The following is a 23,883-nucleotide window of genomic DNA, read 5'->3' as shown; positions in this document are numbered from 1 at the left end:
GTATCCAACACTGAGGACTGGTCCGTACCGTCTGCGCCTGCGCAACTTCACGAGCGTCTAGAAACCGGTAACTGAAACCCCCTGCTCGAGACCTGTAGGCTCAGCTGTTGAGGCCCCGCCGTTTCGGACCTGAGCGCCCACCCGTGACACCCAACGAGCCGAGGCCTGGTAAGTAACCCCTCACCCTCCCAGCCCTCCTACTCCTCCCACCCCTCGCTCACCCTACTCAGAGCTCACAAGGAACACCGAGATAATCAGGTCGCGCGCCCCGGCCTCCAGGGAAGCCGCTCTCTCCCTTAGCCACGCCCCTCATTTTACTAGGCCGCGTCTCCTTGGTCGGTGAAGGGCCTTGTCCCGCCCCCCCGAGCTAACGCCAGCAGCCACGTATCACGTTCTACGCGTCTGGAGCCTGAAAGCGGAAGTTACGCCGGAGACTCGCGAGCGGAGCGCCGGGCCTGAAAGGATATAGGCCGCAAGAGGAAAAGGGGCGGGCAGACGGCATTGGAAGGCGCCGGAAGTGGTCGTGTTGAGGAGGGGTGGGAGAGGGGTGGGCCAGGCAGTTCACTTGGCTGTTGCTGGGCGCTTCGGTAAGGCGTACTTTCGCTTCTTTCCGAAAGCCTGGCCCAGTGTCTCCGCCTCAGCCAACATGGATTTCAGGGAAATTCTCCTGATAGCCTCCAAAGGACAGGGTGTCAACAACGTGCCGGTAAGTACCAGCCGGGCGCTACTGTAGGGATTAGGGAGTCTTCAAGTTTGGAATTTGTGGCCCGTGGAACTTCCAGGCATCCGCCTGTCCTCTCTGGGAGAGGGAAGACCTGGACTCCTTATTTCCTTTTCTCGGGTATGCACTCCTGGGGACCCCGGGTGAAAAGGGGCTTGGAGTGCGAGGTGGTAGCCTTCCGGAGAGTGAAGTTCGCTGGCTTAGTCACCCCTGCAACATGGGCTTTGCAGTGCGGGTATCATAGAGTTGCGTGAAGGTTGGTGAGTGAAACCGTGCCTGGTACATGGTGGAATCTTTCACTAGTAGTTTATGGCTTCGGCGTAAACTTCAGTACAGGGGTTGGGAAGAAAGCATGTATGTTAGGGAGTTTCAGGGGTTTTAGGGACTTACAGCTTTTTGGCTGATTTCCCGCGGAAGATGGGATTAAACACTGTGTGATTTCTCGAACAAGTTTTCTGACTTGTGGCCCCACCCACCCAGCCAACGAGATGATAAAATTATATCCTCCCAAAGGGTTAATAATACCTTTTCTATTGGGAAGAGAAGTTGAGCGGATTCCACGAAGTCCCTGGCCAACAGAATGGGTGAGCCAGTTTCACCTTCCGTTTACTTGTGGCCTTCCAGATTTGTCTTTGTTTGAAATCTAGGTCCCATTTGCTCGGTAATATTTGCCAGTTCGCTAATGTTCGCAGAGCGGTGTAAGACTTTTAAAATCTACATGCTGAAGTCATGGAGAGTGCCTGGTTTGCGGGGTTGTAGCTGTTTTGCATAAACTAATCATTTCTGGATCCTCAGATGGTACCCACAGCACAGCTGTAAGCCGACAAATTGCATTGTGATACCTGCGGTTTGAGCACTGAGGTGTAGAGCTCAAACAGCTCTCCGTTAAAGTCAATTCAACTGGAATTTATTGAGCTCTCACTATGCGTTCTGCATTTCTTAGATTTTTGTGTATTTGCAGTGGTTTTGTTTTGTTTTGTTTGTTTTTCCCACTCCTGTGCTTTTCTTGTCTTCTGAGGCTGGCCCTTTTTTTGCTTTTTTTTTTTTAATTTTACCCTTTTGAAAATGTTAATCTGAAGATAGTAAAATAACTGATAAATAAAACTGATATCTGTCAGTATAATAATTATCAAATTGCTCTATATTCATTTCCCATCCCAAATACTCTGAATAATCATTATCCTAAATCATGAGTCATAAGATCTGCAGGTGGAAGTTATAGGCTTAAACCTTTGAAAACTTAAACAACAGAATTCACTTTCTGCAAATACTGTAAATTTCCTAGACAAATCAATATTGGAGCTGGTAACCATTCATCTTTGCATAATTAAGTCCATATTCTAGATCTTCCTGAATTTCAGTGGAGGTCAAAGCATAGATAATACTAGCTTTGATGTCCAGTAATATTCTTTAGAAGGATCAGAGCCAAGTTTGTCATCTCTTATTCTAAAAACCAGTAGCTGCTGAGAGAAAAGCAGGTATTCTTAGGGCAGAAGATTTCAGAATACGTACATTATCAACAGATCTGTGATTGAAATAACAAAAGATTGGAAGCACAAAAGTCACATAAATTGGTGAGGTCATTTAAAATTTAATAGAGGAATGTAAGCATGTATTTTATGAAAACATGCTTTCCCCAGCCTACTCTCGAACCCCCACAAAAAGCTAGTAGGCCGAGAAGTTTGATTTAGTTGCCATTATAATCCTTATCTTTTTATATCAGATGCAGTATATCATAAAAGGAACTGTTGAGGAACAGAGCAAGATAGTAGTTAAATTTAATCCATGATTTTGCTTTTACTTGGTTCATCTAATTATTCTGTTACTTTATCAGCTCAAAGTAAAGCCTCTGAAAGCACACACCATCAATTGTGAAATATATATTGTACAGTATAATAGATTATTGCAAAGCAGGTATCTTAACAACCATCCAAGTAAAGAAACATTTCAGGTCACACACACACATACACACCCCCATCCATGTTTGACACAAGCTTTATTGATTGATTGATTGATGGTCTGAGAACCACAGAGGCTTTGCAGTAATTGACAGGTATAACTCCTTCCCTCTCTAGTGCTTGGTTCTTATTTCCCCTTTAGTCCTCTTCTTCCCCACCTTCCATTTGGATCTTATCAGAGCTGATGTTCAGATTTCAGTCTTCAGAGTTTCTATGTCAGACCTTTGCTATAGAGAGGGCATAGGGTGACTAGCACTGATTAGCTCCAAGGGAGGCTAATGTATAAAACACCTGGACAGCCACTTTGAACTCTTTCCAGGGTGTCATTTTTTAGAGGTATCTATTGTATCTGGTTTGAGAGGCAATGAACATTTCTGTAATGCAACCTCTTTCTTCCCTGTTTTTTTTTTTTTTCTAGGAAAAGTAGTTACCTTTATAATAATGTTTTAGTTAAAACAAAGGAAATATTGCATCATGCCTAGCAATATTAGGCATGCTATCATTTCCCAATGGAAAACTGAATTTAAAAAACAGCTGATCAAGGTGATGTAACCAGTTATTGTCTTAAGCTCTGTTTAAGTTTAAAGGAGAAAAATTTTTCTTGATAATCATGACTTAAATTTTTTCTCCCTGGTTCCTCTAGGAAAAATAAAGTGTCTTGTTTTAATAGAATAGTAGAGCTTGGAATATGGATTCTTGTAGGTTGCAGGTAACTATAATTGATGGCTTGTAGTGCATGAGACAAGTTATTTGGTCTTACTTACAGCTGTACTCTGAAAATCATCCCAGACAAGATAACTGTAGTTCCGGTGTGATCCTCAAACCAAAGAGTAAAGAAGCAGCCTTCATGTAAGGGTTTGGGGGGTGATAGCCCCTTGAGGATGAGAATATTGATACTGAGGGGTGCCTGGGTGGCACAGTTGTTTTGTCTGACTTGATTTCAGCTGAAGTCGTGATCTCAGGGTCCTGGGACTGAGCCTTGAATCAGGCTTTGTGCTAGGGGTGGAGCCTACTTAAGATTCTCTCTCCCTCTCTTCCTCTCTCTCCCCCTGCCCCCCCAAAAAGAATATAGGTACTGAAAAAGGAGCTTAGGGACTTGAACTGAGGTGGGAAATTCAGATGTCTGCAGGGCCAGGTAGGTAATGTAAGTTTGTGAAGTAGTCTGGATATAAAATGATACGGGCCAAACTCTGTGTATTCAAAAGAAGCCTACTATATGTTATAGTAGTTGTATTTCCTTTTATTTCTTTTAAGATTTTCTTTATTTATTTGAGAGAGAAAGCATGAGAAAGAGAGCACGAGCAGGAGGAGGGGCAGAGGGAGAAGCAGGCTCCCCACTGAGCAGGGAGCCTGATCCGAAGACGGCTCAGTTCCAATCATGATCTGAACCAAAGGCAGACAGTTATCCAGCTGAGCCACCCAGGTGCCCCTGTTTCCTTTTAAAGAACAGTATGGGCCAACAAAGTTGTTTCTGTGGACAGTCACTTTAGAACTTTTGGTCTATAATCAATTATAATGGGATTGCTCTCCATGCTTGCATCTGAAGGTGACTTTGCCAGTGCCTGAAGTAATTTTGGATTGCTAGCCTAGAGCAGTACTTCTTAACCAGTGTTTTAGGGAGAAGGTCTATAGAAAATCTAACCCCCATAGAGATTCTTTTCTCTCTCTTACCCAAGAGAATCGCCTTCTGAACAATAGTGATAACAAGTTAATATTTATAATGCTTACTTGGTGCCATGCGCTATTCTAAGCACTGTGTATATTAATTAATTTAATCACTATAATGACCATATAAGGAAGGTTGTTTTACAGATGAGGAAACTGAGGCCCAGAGAGATGAAGAAACTTGCCTAAAGTCACACAGCTAATAAGCGACAGGGCTGCTAATGGCAGAGCAGGGAATTTGCCACCTGGCTCCAGAGTTCTTGCTCTTAATCACGATCCTGTGTTAAATGAAGAGTATATTGGATGTGAGGAAGGTTGTCATCTATAAAGCCTAAACCCATCCAGCTTCCTAATTCCAGCCTAACTCCAGCCTAATATAGCTTTAGGCAATAACTCTTGGTTTTTTTATGGCAATTCTCCTCAAGTCTGATGAGAGAGAAATTTAAAGGGCAAACCAACAGAATTTGGAAACTGGTGGGTAGAGAGAGATTTACAGTCTGTTTGGGAGAGTGCCAGCATGGTTAACAGAAATAGTCTGAGGGTGAGGGAAGATAAGATTAGAAAATTAAGTGGTGGACCTGTTTGAGGTCATGGCACCATCCAAGAGGCAGATGGAGATTAAAGAGGGGCATTTAAGATTGTGGTTAGAGCTGAAATGATGAAAGTGTTGGATTATGTTAGAAGTGAGACAAACATGTTGTAGTGGGAATACTTTTGGACCTGAAACAAGGAGACCTAGATTCTAATTCACACTCTGTTGCAAACTGTGTGACAACCAGTAAATACACAGTTGTGCTTTTGGGGCCACTTCTCTCTTTTTTTTTTCTTTTTTTAAAGATTATTTATTTATTTATTTATTTGACAGAGAGAGATCACAAGTAGGCAGAGAGGCAGGAAGAGCGGGGTGGGGGCGGGCAAGCAGGCTCCCCGCTGAGCAGAGAGCCCGATTGGGGCTCAATCCCAGAACCCCGAGATCATGACGTGAGCCGAAGGCAGAGGCCCTAACCCACTGAGCCACCCAGGCGCCCCTTTGGGGCCACTTCTAACATAGAGGTTGGACTAGAGGCTCTGAGGTACCTATCTAATACTACATTTTATAATCAGGTATATTTTTATAGACACAGTAATAGTAAATTTTACATTTGATCCTGTAGCGATCCTGAATAACATACTTGTTTTTTTTGTTTTGTTTTGTTTTTTAAGATTTTATTTATCCATTTGACAGAGAGAGATCACAAGTAGGCAGAGAGGCAGGCAGAGAGGGAGAGGGGGAAGCAGGTTCCCTGCGGAGCAGAGAGCCCGATGCTGGGCTCGATCCCAGGACCCTGGAATCATGACCTGAGCTGAAGGCAGAGGCTTAACCCACTGAGCCGCCCAGGTGCCCCAACATACTTGTTTTATTTTTATCCTCTTAGCCACCCAGCTAAGCAAGCCTAATGCAAACCATTAATTTTCCAGACCTGACTATGGTGTTTTGAGAACATATCAGAAATTCTGTAATGATTATTAAATTCAAGGATAGTACTCTTTGAATATTCCTAACTCCTAATTCTAACCAATACTAAATCTCTAGTATATGTAAAGCTGTCAGGAAATTTATGTTTCCTACTATTACAACTATATGTTATCTCCTGAGTATAGAACAACTTTCAAGAAGGGATTGACTATTGATTCCAGCATAATGTATTTGGTTAACACAGGTTTCCAGACAGAAAACTCCTTATTTTCTTAATCTGACCATGGCAGTATAATTTCAATGCAAGGAACACATATGTCTTAAAATGAGTTAATGTTTTTTAGGTCTGTTGGCTTCAGAATTACAAATCTTGGCAAAATCTCTCATACTGTATTTAAATGGCATAAGCTTCACTGCTGTGGATCATTCATTGGGGTCCAGCAGAATGACTGAGTTGGCTTGCAGTGTAATAAAATGGATACACAGGATAAAAGAAACTCTTGTCCAGCTGCTTTTCATGAAGCTCAAACAATGAAGCAGCCTGGTGCCTTGAATCCAATTCAGAATTGGTGGGTGCATCTTGATGTGCTGCTGCTAGAGCTAAATGTGACCATCTGATGCAGGAAAAAGTGCCAAATAGATCTGCTTTATTAAATAGAATAGAATAGAATCCCAGCCTGAGGCTTTTTAAAACATGGTTCTCTACTGGGCTACCACTGTAGGGCTAGGGGATTATCTAATATATTTTATTACAACAAATCTTAAATCTTTTGGTATCAGAGTCTCCCATTTTGAAAGGTCTGGCTAGCTCAATATTAGGAAGATCTCTAGTGATATACCCAAGAGAAATGGTGCTCACACAGAAAAAACTGTACATATGTGTTCATGGCAGCAATATTCATAGTAGCCAAGACGTAAATACAAATACCCATCAACTTATGATGGATAAAATGTGGTATATCAGCACAGTGAAATATTCAGCCATAAAAAGAAGTACTGTTATATCTTACAACATGAACCTGGAGAACATTGTACTAAGTGAAAATACCAAAATACAAAAGGCCCCTGTATCACTCGGGGCTCTCCAGAGAAACAGAACCAATAGGATTTATTTTAGGAAATCGGTTCATGTAATTATGGGGGCTGGCAAGTCTGAAATTTGTAGGGCAAATACCTTCTTCTCTGAGACATCAGTTTCTGCTCTGAAGGCCTTCAGCTGATTAGATGTGTACCACCCCCATTATGGAGGGTAAACTGCTTTACCTAAAGTTACCTGATTGCAGATGTTAACCATCCCTGCAGAATACCTTCACAGCAACACCTAGATTAGTGTTGGACTAAATAACGAGTGCTGTAGCCTAGCCAAGTTGACACATAAAATTGACCATGGAAGCCATATAGTGTATGATTTCATTTTTTTTTTCTTTCAGTTTTTATTTGAGCAAAAAAAAAAAAAAAATTATGAGAAGTCAACACTGACAATAGTAAAATTACATTATCACCATTTAAATTTAAATTTACTCAGGTATTACTCAAATAATTGTCATTTTAACATTCTAGGTTTAAAATAAAAATAAAGTTTTAGATATATTCTGTTTTTCCTCCAAAAGAATTAAAATGATATCCTTACTGAAACATTTAATGGTCATAGAAACTAATAATTTCTTAATTTTAGTTAAGGCAGAGAAATAATTACAATTTCTCAGTTCAGGGATGTTAAGAATTAACTTATAGAGCATTCTCGCAAAGATACTTTCTTGGCCTTGGAAGGCATCTATTTTCAAACTTAATAGTAGAGTCAAGTGAAAATTAACAATAAGGGTTTTTAAAATTGAAAAATCTTACATATGTTATATAAGCACTCATATATATAAGCATTTGTCTATGGCCTATAAAGTTTACCTTATATTGTGATACATATCACTATATAATGTACACCGGGTACATGATTTCATTTATATGAAATGTCCAGAATTGGCAAAGGAAGGTAGGTTAGTGGTTGCCAGAAAGTAGGTGAGTGGTTGCCAGGGGCAGAGGGGCAAAAGGAAGTGGGGATGACTGCTAAAAGGTAAGAGATTTTTTTTGGGGGATAATGTCTTGAATCCAGTAATGCTAATGATTGTTCAACTCTCTGAACTGTACACATACTAAAAACCAATGAACTGTACACATTAAGTGGGTAGATTTTATGGTATGTGAGTTATATCTCAATACAACTGTTAAGAAAATCACCTGTGAAGACCCAGCCCCCCTTTTTTTAACCCCAGATTTCTAGGTTTTGACTTAAACTTTGCCTAAGAGAATATTTTAAAGAGAATATTTCAGTATTTACCTGGTATTGGCTTTTGAGTGCATCAAGCTACAAAGGATCTAAGAAACTATTTATTATGATTCAGCTCATGTCAGTGAATAAGATTAAACCTCATCAAGTTAGAACCTTGCCCTTCTTGTTTCCTAGCAGACCCATGAAATAAGACTTTTTATAGATTCATTGAATTCCTTCTACATCACAGGACAGGACAAAAAGTACTGCAAAATTATTGGGTTAAATGTAAAGCCAGCTTAATAAGTACGCTAGAGGATTCGGAGTGTTAGAACAGAAAAGCTGAATTTAAAATTGGCAGTGTGAATGGATGGAAATAGGTGGATACTTTTTGGAATTCTTTTTTGAGTGAATCTGAGATCCTGAATACCCTCTCCTTTGGGTTCTGGCTTTCCTGTATTTTTAAGTTCCTTTTTGGTGTTTCCCAAAGTGCAGTGCATATAGCTCTGGCTGTACAGTGATTTTAGGTGATACATAAATGCTCTTAGTTCTCATAGTTTTTATATATATATATGCATATATATGTGTATATATATATGCATATATATGTGTATATATATGTGTGTGTGTTACATATATATATAAATATATATATAAAATGGTTGTATTTTAGTATGACTTGGAAAAATGTGGCCTTTCAAACCAGTCATTTCATGGATATTATTGTTTGAAGTAAAACTATAATAATGTCATGGTGTTAGGTCTCTTAAAATTAGTAAAAATACAGGTGGCATACTAAAAGGGCAAAAATTATTGAAGGTGTTATGCAAATGACTGAAGCTTAGTCAACTCTGCCCCCATTGATACTGTTGTTTTCTCCCTGGATGCTTGTATTTAGTCGTGAGTAGCTTTTCAGCTAGTCCTATCCCATTACCTATCTTTTGAAATCCCAGATTAGGAAGAAAGATTTCTATCCTGAAATCAAATTAGGAAGTGCTCATTGCTGTAACAGCAAGATAATGAACCAATGCTGTTTAAGGTAACACTACATGTATATTGATATTTTGTGGGAGAAACCTTGTATAAGCTTCGATTTGGCAGGTGAATCTATGGACCAAGTAGTTGCAGACACAAGAATCCATCTTTCATCTTACAAATCTACCTAATGGGATAGGGTGAAGTGTGTGTATGTGTCTCCTTATGAGTCTGTATTATGTCTTATGCAACTTAAATCATATTCATGATGGCTCTTCCATTAGAAAAAGGTGAACTTCTTGTAGATAAGGTCTATGTTTGAGGTTCTTGTAAATCAGGACAATTTTATTTGGCTAGTTAGGTAAAGCAGTATTCTTCTCTAAGTGTTCCTTTCCCTCTCCTTTTCTCCTTTAAATATGGGGCCCCAGTCCACAATGGAAAGGGCCTACTATTGAATTTACAAACATAGAGACTTACTACTGGATTTTATTGTGACTCAGCCAAAGTGACCGGGAAAGGAATCTGGGATTTCGGTCAGGGGGTGTATCAGGTTGCAGCATCACTATAATGCAGGATTTTCAGGTTGGATTAGGGCCTGCTTCCGTGGCCAGCTTTGTCAGTGAATAATGTAGCTGGAACTTCCAGCCTGTTTCAGGATGCCTTATATTTGCCAGCCACATAGTAAGCATGGATCCTTTGGGTTTCCTCTAGGAATTTCATGCACATTTTGGGAATCAGATTTTTGGTTCTTAAGTAGCTCAATTTGTGTTCAGAGGTTAGTGTTTCCTTTTTAACTAGCACAACAGGTACCGTAGATAAGAATGTCATCTAACTAATAAGGGAGGGTATTTAAAAACTTATTTACCCATATATTTAATGTGCAGTGGTCCTAGAGCTGAATCATCCTAATCTGAGTTATTCTGTTTTCTGTATTCTGAGTTACTCCTCTAATGATGCACTCATAAAATGGAAATTTTTTTCCTATCATAGTTCAGATTAACACACCTATAGTGGTAGTCATTTCCCAATGTCATTACATAAAAATCAAAGCACAGAGAAATACCACCTGTGCCAGGATAATGTTAGTACTTTTTGGGTGATGTAGAAACCTGTCTAAATGGTTTATGTGGCATATTAATATTTAATGAACATAGGGGCACCTGGGTGGCTCAGTGGGTTAAGCCTCTGCCTTCAGCCCAGGTCATGATCCCAGGGTCCTGGGATCGAGCCCCACATCGGGTTCTCTCCTGAGCGGGAGCCTGCCTCCCCCTCTCTCCCTCTGCCTGCTTGTGATCTCTGTCTGTCAAATAAATAAATAAATAATCTTAAAATATATATATATATTTAATGAACATAAGAGCTATGGTTAAAGGTTATAAGAGAATTGGGTACTTCTTGCTGCTTAGATTTCTTTGAAATACTTTTTAGCTGTGGTTTGCCATCTGCTTTGCCTAGGGTCAAAGTAAAATCTCAGTGTTTGATGTTATAAACAGAATAACCTATGTAGCCGTGAGTCTCTACTAGAAAACGTGGAATAAGGTACTCAAGGGAGAAACTTATGAGTAGTTTTTTCTATTTGCTTGAAAAGTTAGACTTTGAAAGGCTTAGTTCTAAGGAAGGGTTTTTTGTTTTTTTTTAATTTTATTTATTTATTTGACAGAGAGATCACAAGTAGGCAGAGAGTCAGGCAGAGAGAGGGGGGGAAGCAGGCTCCCTGCCAAGCAGAGAGCCCGATGCGGGTTTCAATCCCAGGACTCCGAGACCATGACCTGAGCTGAAGGCAGCGGCCTAATCCACTGAGCCATCCAGGCACCCCGTTTTTTTGTTTTGTTTTGTTTTGTTTTGTTTTTAAATCAGAATTTTAAAACAACCCAGGAGTGCCTGGGTGGCTCAGTTGGTTAAGCTTCTGCTTTTGGCTCAGGCCACCATCCCAAAGTCCTGGAATAGAGCCAACCCTCCACTCCTGCCCCCCACTCCTTGCCCCTGCATTCTTGCTCTGTTGGGAGTCTGCTTCACTCTCTCTCCCTTTGCCCCTCCCTACCTTGTCCTTTGCGCGAGCTCGCGTGCTTTTCCTCTCTCTCTCTCCCTCTCTCAAATAAATAAAATCTTTAAAAAATTTTTCTTTAAACAGTCGGTTCTAGGGGTGCCTGGGTGGCTCAGTGGGTTAAGCCTCTGCCTTCAGCTTAGGTCATGATCTCAGGGTCCTGGGATTGAGCCCTTCATTGGGCTTTCTGCTCAGCAGGAAACCTGCTTCCCTTCCTCTCTCTGCCTGCCTTTCTGCCTACTTGTAATCTCTGTCAAATAAATAAATAAAATCTGGGGGAAAAAAAAATGTTCTAAGTGGTGATTTCTTTTCAAAAGTCTCCCAGTCCAAATACCTTCTTGGTAAAATAACCCAAAAATGTTATTTCTCTGAATTGTTCACTTATGCATTATTTAGGATGTTACAAAGAAATTCTATGCCTAAAACCTGTCATGCATAATTCTGTTCAGACCAAAATTTTATAGTTAAGCTTTCATATGGGTTATATGATGTCTTAATTATTCAGAATCAGTTTTTCAGTCAATAATTAAGCCTCTTGATTGTTTGGCATGGTGCCTTACACCTAATAGCAAATACATTTTTAAAAAGTTGAAATGATTGTAACTCTTACTCCTTTTCTTTTTAGAAAAGGTATAGTTTGGCAGTGGGGCCTCCCAAAAAAGACCCGAAAGTTAAGGGTGTCCAGTCTGCAGCCGTTCAGGCTTTTCTCAGAAGAAAAGAAGAGGAGCTCAGGCAAAAAGGTATGCATTTGTAATCTTATTCTCAATTTTAAAGTCTTCCACCTTCACAACTAGCTTGTACTTAACTAGTGGATGCTTGTTATAACATAATAGGCTAATGGATTTGTGCATGTGTCTAAATCAGCTGTATTTAGAGGATTACATATGTTATTTCCTCTGAAGAGCTTTTGGGGTAGTGACCATATCTTCCACTTGGCCATAGTAGATCCAATAGGAATTCCACTCTTGGACCTTCATTTTGAAACTGTTTCTACGTATTTTGTTTTTTAATTTTTATTATTATTATCAAGAATGCTATCTTAAAAGGTTAAAATAGGGACAGTTTTTGAAGACCAGTAAACTCAAGCAGTAGTTTTACCTCAGGCAAATGACAAGGAAACTGATTTAATACATGTAAGTATTCATTTATTCATAATTAATAATGCCTGTGAAATGGGTCCTACTGTTTCTTTAACTTGATATATATTTGGTATGAGTTACTTCCTATATTTAAAACTAAAAGCCCAATTTCTCACCTGCTTTGTCATATTGAAAGACCCATATGTGACCCACTCACTATGTAAAGATGACTCAACAGATACTTGTTCAAAGGACTTCCTCATTTCATTCCTAGATGTCTTCAAACTGAAACTTGAGTCTTGCTTGTATTTTGGTCCCCTATTGATTTCAGATGAAATGCTTGAGACTTCCAGACCTTGAAATACTTTGTTCTTGTTTTGTCTCTTTTAGCTTTAGAGGAGAAAAGGAGAAAAGAAGAACTAGTGAAAAAGAGAATTGAGCTAAAACATGACAAGAAAGCAAGAGCTATGGCCAAAAGGACAAAGGATAATTTCCATGGTTACAACGGGATTCCCGTTGAGGAAAAGTCAAAGAAGAGGCAGGCAGTGGAGCGCCACACTAGCCAGGGAACAGAACAAGAGTATGAGATGGAAGAAGAAGATGAATTCTTAGAATACAATCAAGCAGAGTCAGAGCAGGAGTATGAGGAAGAGCAAGAACCTCCCAAAGTTGAAAGCAAACCAAAGGTCCCCCTTAAAAGTGCCCCACCGCTCATGAACTTCACTGATCTACTCAGGCTGGCTGAGAAAAAGCAGTACGAGCCAGTGGAGATCAAGGCAGTGAAGAAAACAGAAGAGCGGCCTATGACTGCAGAAGAACTTAGGGAGCGAGAATTTCTTGAAAGAAAGCAGAGGAAAAGGAGACTTGAGACAGATGCAAGACTACCTCCAACCAAAAAGGCACCCTCTCAGAAAGAAAGTGTGGGCACAAAACTTAGCAAGCATCCTTCTTCCAAGGGTACTCCCCTTCCTCATGCTGAGAAGAAATCCAGACCCAGCACAGCCATTGAGAAACACTTAGGTGTGTCTTCATCCAAATCCATGCCAGGAGAGAGGACCAAAGCAGGATCTGTCAATTGTTCTCAACCCTTACTTCGTGAGAGCCATGACAGACCTGTCTTCAATGGGGCTGGAAAGCCCCACTCCAGTACCTATTCACCAAGTGTCCCAAAGACTTCTGCTAAAGGGACTCAGAAATCTGCTACTGAGCACAAAGCCAAAAAATCTCCTCCCCATCTTAGCCATTCCAAGCCTGGGCTCATGATTACCCCACACAATAAAGCTAAGAGTCCAGGTACCAGGCAGCCAAGCAGTAGCTCCAGCGCAGCTTCTGGACGGCCTGGGACAGGGACTGCTCGGCCTACAGTTAGTTCTGGCCCTGTGCCCAGGCGCCAGAATGGCAGCTCCTCCAGCTCAGGACCTGAGCGATCGGTCAGTGGGACCAAGAGGCCAGCCAGTGACTTAAGTCTCTCCGGACGGACGCTCAGTGGTACAGGTGGCCCTGGGCACCCTGCAGGCAGCTCAAGTGGCCCTGGGCGACCCACCAGTGGCTCAGGTGGTTCTGGGAGAGCTATGGGCAGCTCTGGTGGCCCTGGACGACCTATGCGCAGTCCACATGACCTTCGACGACCAGTGAGTGGCTCTGGCCCCCCTGGGCGGCCAATTAGTGGCCCTGGGCAGCCAGTCAGTGGCGCTGGGCGACCAGTCAGTGGCCCTGGGCGGCCAGTCAGTGGCCCTGGGCGGCCAGTCAGTGGCCCTGGTCAATCAGTAAGTGGCTCAGTTCTGGCTGGACGGACTGTCAGTAGTTCAGGGCCCGGAAGACCAGTGAGCAGCTTGGGACCTGGGCGACCAGTTGGTAGCTCTAGTCTCCCCCTAAAGCCCAAGTGCACCGTTGTCTCAGAAACAATTTCTTCCAAGAATATAATTAGCCGATCCAGCAATGGACAGATGAATGGAATGAAGCCTTCCTTATCTGGCTACAGATCTGCTCAAGGTAAATTGTCCCTTACCCTAAGAATATTTATTTGTTACCAGGAAATTGGAAAGAATACTTTGTTTTAGATAACCAGAGGCCTTGTGAACCCTTCCACATACTCTTGTGTTGATAAAATCCTGATGTTGTGTTAAGAGTCCCTTGAGTGATCATAACTTGGAAAGGGCTTCAGAAAGAGTTATCTAGGACCCTCTGTGTTCACCCCTGTAACATCTCCAAGTGCAGTAAACTTGGCTCTGTGATTTGTAAGACAGGGTGAGTGTATATGCCTTATGTGGTTCAGTGAGTTAATTCATCTTTACCTTTTCACGAGGGCTAGAGAGACTCTTCTTCAAAAGCTGGACCATATTTGTACAGTTGAAGCCTTTTGGTGCATTGTTTATTCATCAGACATCTGTTAAGTACCCACCATCTACCAGGAACTGTTTCTGATTGCCCTTGTGTTTCTGCTTTTCTTCATGGTGATAAGCATTTGTTAAACTACTTGTTGGGTGCCATGAGAATATAAAAAGAAACAAAACATGAGATCCATGCTTTAAACTTCTTAATTCATCTAGAACCTTGGTTCTCAACCAAGGATGATTCTGATGCTCCGTGAACATTTGGCAGTGTCTGGAGACCTTTTTGTCTGACACAGTTGGGGGTAGGGATGCTCCTGGCATCTTTGAGATAGAGGCCAGAGATGCCGCTGTCACCCTACAATGCACAGTACAGTCTCCTCACAACAAAAAATGATCTGGCCCCAAATGTCAGTAGTGCAGCGGTTGAGAAGGAAACCCTGCTCTGAGGAGATAGGCCATGCATATTAACAATAACTCGAGAACAACAGAAGGAGGAACTCTAATCAAGGACTAGAAAGCAGTTGTTCCCAGTGCTAATCCACTGATCAGTGTCTGTCTTCTGCAAAGCTTTAATCAGTCTTTTGGCAAAATGACAAAATAAGGATAATATAGTGAGTTTTTTTAAAGTTAGCCTTACTCATTTTGAACAATTTATCCATAATTCTGGGAATCTTTCTTATCTTGTTGAACTTCTAAAAAATGTGCCTAAGTTTTGGTGATAGTAGATGGTAGGTTGTTAGCTTTGAATGTCTTTTCTTGGTAAAACTAAAAGTTAATGATCCTGTAAGCTATTTTGTTTTTTTAATTTTACCAGTTTTTTAAATCCAGAAGGAAGGGAATTGCTAGGCTAGAAAATGTAACAGATGCTTCCAGTAAGCCATTTATAAACAACACGAAGCAGCGGGGATGATGTAATAATGACTCCCTGCTACCGGCCAGCACGCTGACTCTGGTTCTTGAGGATACTGTCTTTTTTTTTTTTTTTTTTAATAGTTTGCATTTTAAAGATTTTATGTATTTATTTGACAGAGAGAAATCACAAGTAGATGGAGAGGCAGGCAGAGAGAGAGAGGGAAGCAGGCTCCCTGCTGAGCAGAGAACCGGATGCGGGACTCGATCCCAGGACCCTGAGATCATGACCTGAGCGGAAGGCAGTGGCTTAACCCACTGAGCCACCCAGGCGCCCCAGGATACTGTCTTAATGAGTTCTCAAAATCTCAGTTTATGTGAACTTTGTTGGGACTACTTTCAGTTTTAATACTCACATAAATAATGGCTTTTCTCTTCTTAAGTTTCTCAAAGACCTCCCTTCCCTAGTGGTTACAAAAGGCAGCGAGAATATGAAGAGGAGGAAGATGATGATGAATATGACTCGGAAATGGAAGATTTTATTGAAGATGAAGGAGAACCTCAGGAAGAAATATCCAAGCACATTCGAGAGATCTTTGGCTATGACCGAAAAAAGTAAGACTAAAGAAGATTTAGACAAATGATACACTTGTTTTGAATGACTCAGGCTGTGAAGTCAAAGCAAACAATAGTAGTAGAGGCATTGAACACAATTCTTTATTAGGAACTATAGGATTATTCTTTAGATGTACTCTTTTGGCATTTAATATTTAAGAATTAAGTCAGAAATTTTTGTGTAGTTGCATGCCAAGAATACCTTTTTTTTTTAAGATTTTATTATTTATTTGACAGAGAGAGCACAAGTAGGCAGAGAGGAGGCAGAGAGAGAGGGGGAAGCAGGCTCCCTGCTGAGCAGAGAGTCCCATGCGGGGCTTGATCCCAGGACCCTGAGATCATGACCTGAGCCGAAGGCAGAGGCTTAACCCACTGAGCCACCCAGGTGCCCCCCAAAAATACCTTTTTAAACTCTTTATAGGATGTATATTTAATGAGAGTGAAGCAGTTTACTGTTGGAGCACTAGATTGGCTTTTAACTCGCCATCCACAGAGCTACGTTGAAAGCTGGTCTGATCTGACATCTGCTTTTCATTTGATGTAAAAAGCTGTGCTGCTCAAAAGTGTGGTCCCTGGACAGTGGTCAGTATGGGACCAAAATCACTGATAACATATGACAACAGAATCAGAAAGGCCCCAGCAGGCTCAGGCCCCATTTCAGAGCTGCCAAATCTAAATCACCTTTATAAGGCTCCCAGGTAATTCATATGCACGTTAAAGTTTGAGAAGCCTTGTATAGAGGACAGTTCAGGGTTTGAATATAAGTTCTGCCACTTACTAGCTGAAAAAAATTGAGTGAAGTTTTTTTTTTTTTTTTTTTTAAGATTTTATTTATTTATTTGACAGAGATCACAAGTAGGCAGAGAGGCAGGCAGAGGTGGGGAGGAAGCAGGCTCCCTGCTGAGCAGAGAGCCTGGTGCGGGGCTCTATCCCAGGACCTTGAGATCATGACCTGAGCCTAAGGCAGAGGCTTCAACCCACTGAGCCACCCAGGCACCCCTTGAGTGAATTATTTTTAGAATGACATCCAGAAGGGGACACCAGGGTGACAAAGTCAGTTGAGCAGACACTTGGTTTCAGCTCAGGTGGTGATCCTAGGGTCGTGAGATCGAGCCCCACATTAACTTCTGAGCTTGTGTGGAGTCCATTTGAGACGCTGTCTCTGCCCCTCCCTCTGCTCACTCTCTCTTTTCCCTCTCAAATAAATTAAAAATGACATCTAAAAAAAAATGACATCTAGAAGGATTAAATATAGTATATGTGTAAAACAGAAGGGACTTATCTCAGTGCCTATCGCTCGACATTTGCCATCCTCTTTAAAGCCATCAAATATGAGAAGTTAGAAGGCAATCCTAAGAAAAGGTGTTTTTTTTGTTTTGTTTTGTTTTAAGATATTTTAAATAAATTAAATAAATAAATGTTTAGGGAACCTAGGTGGCTCAGTCTGTTAAGCGTCTGCCTTCAGCTCAGGTCACGGGTCCTGGGATTGATTCCTGCATCAGGCTTCCTGCTCAGCAGACATCCTGCTTCTCTCTCTCTCTTTGCTGCTCTCCCTGCTTGTGCTCTCCCTCTCTGTGTCAAATAAAAAAAATCTCTATGTCCAAAAAAAAAAAAAAAAAAAAGGTATTTAGTAGTAAAAAGAACTGGAAGAAAAATCAGATTTAAATATCTAATATTAGTAATGTCATTAGCTAGTTACATTCTCTTGATCAAGCCACTATTCTGCCTGCTTAAGTGCCTATTCTTTTTTTTTTTTTTTTTTTTTAAGATATTTATTTATTTGACAGCACAAAAGCAGGGGGAGTAGTAGGGGGATGGAGAAACAGGCTTTCCACTGAGCAGGGAGCCCGATGAAGAGCTCATTCGCAGGAACCTGGAATCATGACCTGAGCCGAAAGCAGATGCTTAACTGACAGAGCCACCCAGGCGCTCCTTCAGTCTCTGTTCTAAAGTCCTTCCCTTTCTCATGAAGCTCAAATGAGATTAATATGTATATAATTTCATGGATATTGTACTTTCAGAATTTTAATATAAACTATCCTGTAACTAGAGGTGAAAGAGGTGAACATCTTTGGATTGGTATCGCGATCAACATGAAATTCAGGAATAGTTGCTTTCAGAAACTCCCCTCAACCCATCCTCTACCCCCCTCACTCCTTGACAAGCGAGAAAGAGTAATTCTGTGTGTGTTTCTGTTCTAAAGATCCTGATTTTTTAAACCAGGAGGTTGGCAGTTCCTTTTTAAAACTGGGAAGTTGGGACTTTTTTAATAACGTTGATTTCCTCTTATCAGATACAAAGATGAAAGTGATTATGCCTTACGTTACATGGAGAGTAGTTGGAAAGAACAGCAGAAGGAAGAAGCAAAGAGGTAAGCACAAAACTTAACACATTTGTGTAGAAATGTCCTGAACGTTCTGTTTCCTGCTTCAGTTGCATGCACCATTGGGAGCAGCAGCTTTGAGCCACATAGTTCTGAATTAAAATCCTGCTTACTTGCTGTGCGTTTTCAAATCTGTTGTCTTGTTTGTAAAATGAGAATTTACTGTTTTTACTTACTGAGGTACCGTATTAAAATAATGTGTACCAAGTTGCCTAGTGCAGTGCCTCACCCATATGGGCACGCAGTAAGTGCTGGAAGCCGCCTCTCATCTCATTGCAATGTGTTCTTGTTATTTATTTGACAGACAGAGATCACAAGCAGGCAGAGAGGCAGGCAGAGAGAAGGGGTGGGGGGAAGCAGGCTCCCTGCTGAGCAGAGCGCCCAATGTGGGGCTCGATCTGAGCTGGGATCAGATGATCTGAGCTGGGATCGTGATCTGAGCTGAAGGTAGAGGCTTAACCCACTGACCCATCCAGGCGCCCTTTTTTTTTTTTTTTTTTTTTTTTAAAAGATTTCATTTATTTATTTGACAGCAAGAGAGAGTGGGAGCAGAGGCAGAGGGGGAAATAGATTCCCCACTGAGCAGGAGCCTGATGCCACGCTCGCTCCCAGGACCCTGGGATCATGACATGAGCCAAAGGCAGACACCCTTCTTTCCCCATCCTTAATTCCCTTTCTATATCAGACACATCTCTGTCTTGCTAAACTATACAACTACTGGCATTAGGGATCTGAGAAGTGATATGAATGGAGGGAGGGGATAAATATAGAATGTTATTTTATTTATTGACTAAATTTTCTTATTTTTAAAAGCTGTTAATCATAAGTAATTTATATTTTACTACTTTATTGGGAACATTAAGATATTTTGTGTTGAGGTTTTATTTGAGGTCTTTTTTCTACTGTAAGTGAAGTCAGTGGCAGAGGCTCCTAGTAAAAAGTACACCTGCTAGTTTGTTTTCAGTGGTAAAGCTTTGAGGCATTTTTAATGCATCAGCACGTTCCATGTGAGCTCTCAGTTTAAATTTCGCTTTTGGGGCGCCTGGGTGGCTCAGTGGGTTAAAGCCTCTGCCTTCGGCTCAGGTCGTGATCCCAGGGTCCTGGGATCGAGCCCCACATCAGGCTCTCTGCTCGGCAGGGAGCCTGCTTCCCTCTCTCTCTCTGCCTGCCTCTCTGCCTGTGATCTCTGTCTGTCAAATAAATAAATAAAATTTAAAAAAAAATTTTTTTGCTTTTAATTTTTATTTTTATTTTTTTTTTTAAAGATTTTATTTATTTATTTGACAGAGAGAGATCACAAGCAGGCAGAGAGGCAGGCAGAGAGAGAGAGAGAGGAGGAAGCAGGCTCCCTGCTGAGCAGAGAGTCCGACGCGGGGCTCGATCCCAGGACCCTGAGATCATGACCTGAGCCGAAGGCAGCGGCTTAACCCACTGAGCCACCCAGCCGCCCCTGCTTTTAATTTTTAAAGAGTGTTAATTTCATGTATATTGACAATTACTTTTTTTTTTTTTTGACAGTCTAAGACTAGGTATGCAGGAGGACTTAGAGGAAATGAGACGTGAAGAAGAAGAAATGAAGCGTCGAAAGGCCAAGAAGCTGAAGAAGCGTTAGCTGTTGCTTGTATTTATTTTTGTGAAATTCTGGAGACTCTGTTGCAAGGAGGTCCTGCCTTCAGAATGAAGAATCCCCTTTATGATTATAGATTTATACTTGGGTACTCAAGGAGAAGGAATGCATACTGTCATTTGCAGGCTGTCATTGGAGCATAAAGTATTTTCAAATACTTTCCAGGGTTAAATCTGTAATGCAGATGATAGAATGCCCAGTTGAGTGCTCTTAGGAAGTTAACTGTTCACAGGTGCCAGCCTTGATCCTGATGAGCTATGCACTCTTAAGGTGGGGCCACTCACCAGCCAGCCAATCTTAACATTGTTCCTTTGCTACTTCGAAAAGGAAACAAAAAGGATTGCCTCATGACTTCATAATTCTGCTGATGTGTGAGTAGGGCACTGCCCGGCTCCCAATTAACTTTGTCTTTCAATGAGGAACCTGGCCCCTTCCATGAATGTTGCCAGCAATAAAGTGACCTGTCCTAATCTATATGTTTGGATTGAGAACTTGAAAATGTAGAGTAGGCTTTATAATTATCATATGGATATCATCTCTGTGACTGAAGTAAAAAGTAGAATAAATTATACTGTATTCTGCATTATTTGTGGATTGGATGCTGAGCATTCTTATTCACTAATTTAGGTGATAAGGCAATTAAAATTTTTTTTTTCAAGTTAAAATACAAGTTATGCCATTTAGTTTTAAAAATATGTTTCCAAGTTTTCCTTTCAGATATACTGTTATGTTGGCTTTAGTATAAAATAGACAAGGTCACTGTGCTGATTGATTTTTATCTACAAAATTCATTTTTATATTGAAGAAAAATGCTTATTTTATTCAAACATTAGATTTGGAAGAGTAATAGTTTAAAAACTGAGGAAGTAACATGGGAGCCTCCCTTTTATTCTCTTCCTTCATTATAAAAATATTTTGGAAAAGGTACCCCTGTACCTCTTGATATAATGACTGCATTTTATCTTAAATTCTTTAGCAATTAATGGCAAAAACCAAAAACTAAATTCATGTGTATCAAGAGCACCACCTTCTCTTTTGCCCATATTGCACTTTTATTTCAAACTATGCACTGTGAAGAGATGTTTTTCCCAAGTTGGAAAGGATGTTCCCTGTTACTAGTGTTTCACTGGGCTGTGGAACTTTCTTCATTCTCACTTTTTTCAAGTCATATTTATAGACTGATATCTCTTAAGTCTCAAATCCTGGCAATTCCAGTCAGGCTGACATAGATTCTGGCTGGAGAGAAGCCAAGTCTCAAGGAAAGTCAACAACAGAAAATGAGATACGATGCTAGAGAGTATTTGTCCTAGGTTCTAAATGTGGAGGGTTGGGGGCAGTGGGACATAAGCTTGTAAAACAGTTCCAGGTTGCTTTCATGTATTCCTTTTTATCCATAAAGCTTTATTCTAGTTTGGTTGTAGAGATGACTGTTGTTAGCCTCCCTTAACGGGATAGCCATGTGACCCAGGCCCTTAAGACTCTCTCATTTTGAATTGAGTTTCAAATTTCAAAAGTTTAAGGATTTAACTTAGAAGCTGAATCCTGTGAAAGATGTATTTATCACTAGGAATAACACCCTTTCTAACATCCACACAGAACTGTTACACTGGCAGAAAATCCTATCAGCTGCCTCTCACCCATTTCAAATACCTTCAGTGAAAGGTAGTGTGCTGTTCCATGTAATGAAACAGGTTTGGAACATTATTTCCTTTGCTGTCACTCTTGTGCTCCCCCCCCTGCCCCCCTTCAAAGGATTTTTTCTTGGATGTATTTTTCAATATGCAGACTTTGAAAATCTATTACAATCAAGTGCTTATCATAGCCAAAAGATTTCTCGTGGCTTAAATTTTACTAGCACTTTATTCAATATGCAGTTATTTGTACTTAAAGGCACCACTGTGCTAGATAATAAAAGTTCCAGACCTTGAAAAGGTTGTGTCCTTAGGTATCACTTTTGAATGCATTTCTTCTACGGATGTTATTCTTCAGCATCAGCATTATAAAAGGGCACTTCTGTAGCTCAGTTAAAAAGAAAGTCCTGAGAAAGTCTTTTAGATTAGTCTTGGCCTTGTTTCCAAATCCTGTCTTCCATTTTGTTCTGCAGTTTCTGACCGCTCTTTCGAAAAGCCCACAAATCTTTGAAGAAACTGGAATAAGCTGTTATTTTATCAAGGTTTACAAATTAAGTGCTTGGTTTTTAACGTATCCTCTACCATTTTGGTTTTCAGATTTTATTAATTCAATATCTGAAGATGTGCCTTTTATTGGGTAATGTTAATTCACGAATGTAGTAATGTTATTTCACGATTGTAATGTTACATGATCATGGGTGTGGCATTCTCTACAGATGATGTGAAAGGAAAGTAGTTTTCATAAAACTCATATGGCTCTGATTGCACAGTCCCACTTGCTTTTGATGTTGTTATGTCAAAGCAAGGGGCACTTTCTTTTCAAGCTACTTTCAGAACTTGTCTTTGTATTTTCTCTAAACTGTAAATGCAGTTATGTCCCTTGGAGGCCAGGGTACCACATGTCACAGACAGCCTTACATGTGCACCAGGAGAGGGTTCAAAGACTGTTAACAAAAAAGAAAGTATATGGGAACTCGAAATTTCATTTTTTTAATGTTACCCCAAGATTCTCTCCAAGAAATTACTGTTTTGTATTTTGTAACTTAAAAGCAGCTATTAGTACATTTCTGAGATATAGCACGAGACCAAAACATGTTTGGAAAGAGAATAAATATATGAAGAGAGACTGGTTGGTTTATTTTCAATGTGCTGAATATATTAGACTACTATTTATTTTGTGAGTGGATGTGATAAAATAAATATTCAGGTGTTCAGTGTATGCTTAAGAGTGAGATATAGATTTCTTTGGAGTTATTAAATCCATCATGTCTTTTACATAATGGACAAATCAAGTTTTAAAAAAGAAAACATTTACCTAGCTTAGCTTGTTTTCTGGTGCTGTTGACCTGCAAGAGAATCTACTTTTGCATATACAGGTGAAAGTTTTGCAATTTATGTATAAAAGAAATTGTAGGCATTAAAAATATTTTATTGATATTTTCACTGGTTTGCCTTTATTTACCAAAACTCAGATATTCCTTCTCCCATTGCCCTGAACATTTTCTCAGCTAGAACCCCCAGTAGGCTCATCAGACTTAAGGTGGGATTTGCCTCCTTATACACACACAACTGTTCTTTCCCCCTGACACATTCGTGTCCGCTCACAACTGACACCTCTCCCACCCCCACCAGCTTAAGAGCTGGTCTGCTACCAGATACCCAGGTTAGGAGAATTGTTTGGAGGTATACTCAGGAAACTGGAAGGAAGAAGAACTGGGTATATAGTTCTTGTCAAGAAAATGAGCAGGTTCTGATCCCTTATAGAAAGAGCCTGAAATAACTTGAGATGAGTCCTTTGGGATATGTAGGAGGCAAATGGGCACAGCTGTGCAGCCAGAGAATGCAGGCACTTAACTGGATGAGATATAGTCTTGGTCACATAAGAGGTATAAGAGATGGTAATATCCTAGAGTCAGGATTACACAGTGTTGCTTATGGCTTTTGAGTTCTATTTTCTTAACATAAAAAATAAGGGCAATCCATTCAGTGCCCAGGGCCACTTAAAGAGAGTTTAGCAAACAAACCAAACAGTCATCGACAAAATGTTACCTGCATAACCAAAAGATCTACTTTGGTGGTAACATTGCCCTTTTGAACAATGGAACTATCAGTCACCCCACGTAGCCACAGGATGGGAAAAGTTCCATACAGTTTGCTTCAAAAGTACTTGCTCTCAGGTTCTTCCCCCGCCCCACCCCCCAACTCCCCTCAAGGTTAGAAAATCCCAAACCACCTCTAGAGAGCTTACAAAGAATTAGGGCTCAAGCGTCCAGAATAATAGCAT

At 40.7% G+C, this 23,883-nt stretch overlaps 1 protein-coding gene across 2 annotated transcripts; it reads left to right on the top strand.

The window, feature by feature from the left end:
• The first annotated feature begins 75 nt into the window (after positions 1-75).
• On the top strand, positions 76-23,036 carry SPTY2D1 (SPT2 chromatin protein domain containing 1). Of its 2 annotated transcripts, XM_032359219.1 has the most exons (7): positions 76-168; positions 322-706; positions 11,708-11,822; positions 12,552-14,153; positions 15,787-15,958; positions 18,252-18,329; positions 19,860-23,036. In XM_032359219.1, the coding sequence occupies exons 2-7, from the start codon at positions 647-649 to the stop codon at positions 19,951-19,953; spliced, it is 2,121 nt and encodes a 706-aa protein (XP_032215110.1). In that variant the 5' UTR covers positions 76-168; positions 322-646; the 3' UTR covers positions 19,954-23,036. The 2 variants fall into 2 exon arrangements, with proteins under 2 accessions (XP_032215110.1, XP_032215111.1); XM_032359220.1 differs by lacking the exon at positions 322-706 and having other exon boundaries at positions 79-168.
• The last annotated feature ends 847 nt before the right edge of the window (positions 23,037-23,883 follow it).

This window comes from Mustela erminea, chromosome 9 (genome assembly GCF_009829155.1).
Source record: "Mustela erminea isolate mMusErm1 chromosome 9, mMusErm1.Pri, whole genome shotgun sequence".
Taxonomy (NCBI): domain Eukaryota; kingdom Metazoa; phylum Chordata; class Mammalia; order Carnivora; family Mustelidae; genus Mustela; species Mustela erminea.
The sequence above is the reverse complement of the archived record's forward strand: the minus strand, read 5'-3'. Positions and strand labels throughout refer to the sequence as shown.

Coding starts and splice junctions, on each gene's coding strand:
- SPTY2D1 (XM_032359219.1), top strand. CDS start 647: ATGGATTTCAGGGAAATTCTCCTGATAGCCTCCAAAGGACAGGGTGTC. Junction 14,154..15,786: donor TGGCTACAGATCTGCTCAAG/GTAAATTGTCCC, acceptor TCTCTTCTTAAG/TTTCTCAAAGACCTCCCTTC. Junction 15,959..18,251: donor TTTGGCTATGACCGAAAAAA/GTAAGACTAAAG, acceptor TCCTCTTATCAG/ATACAAAGATGAAAGTGATT.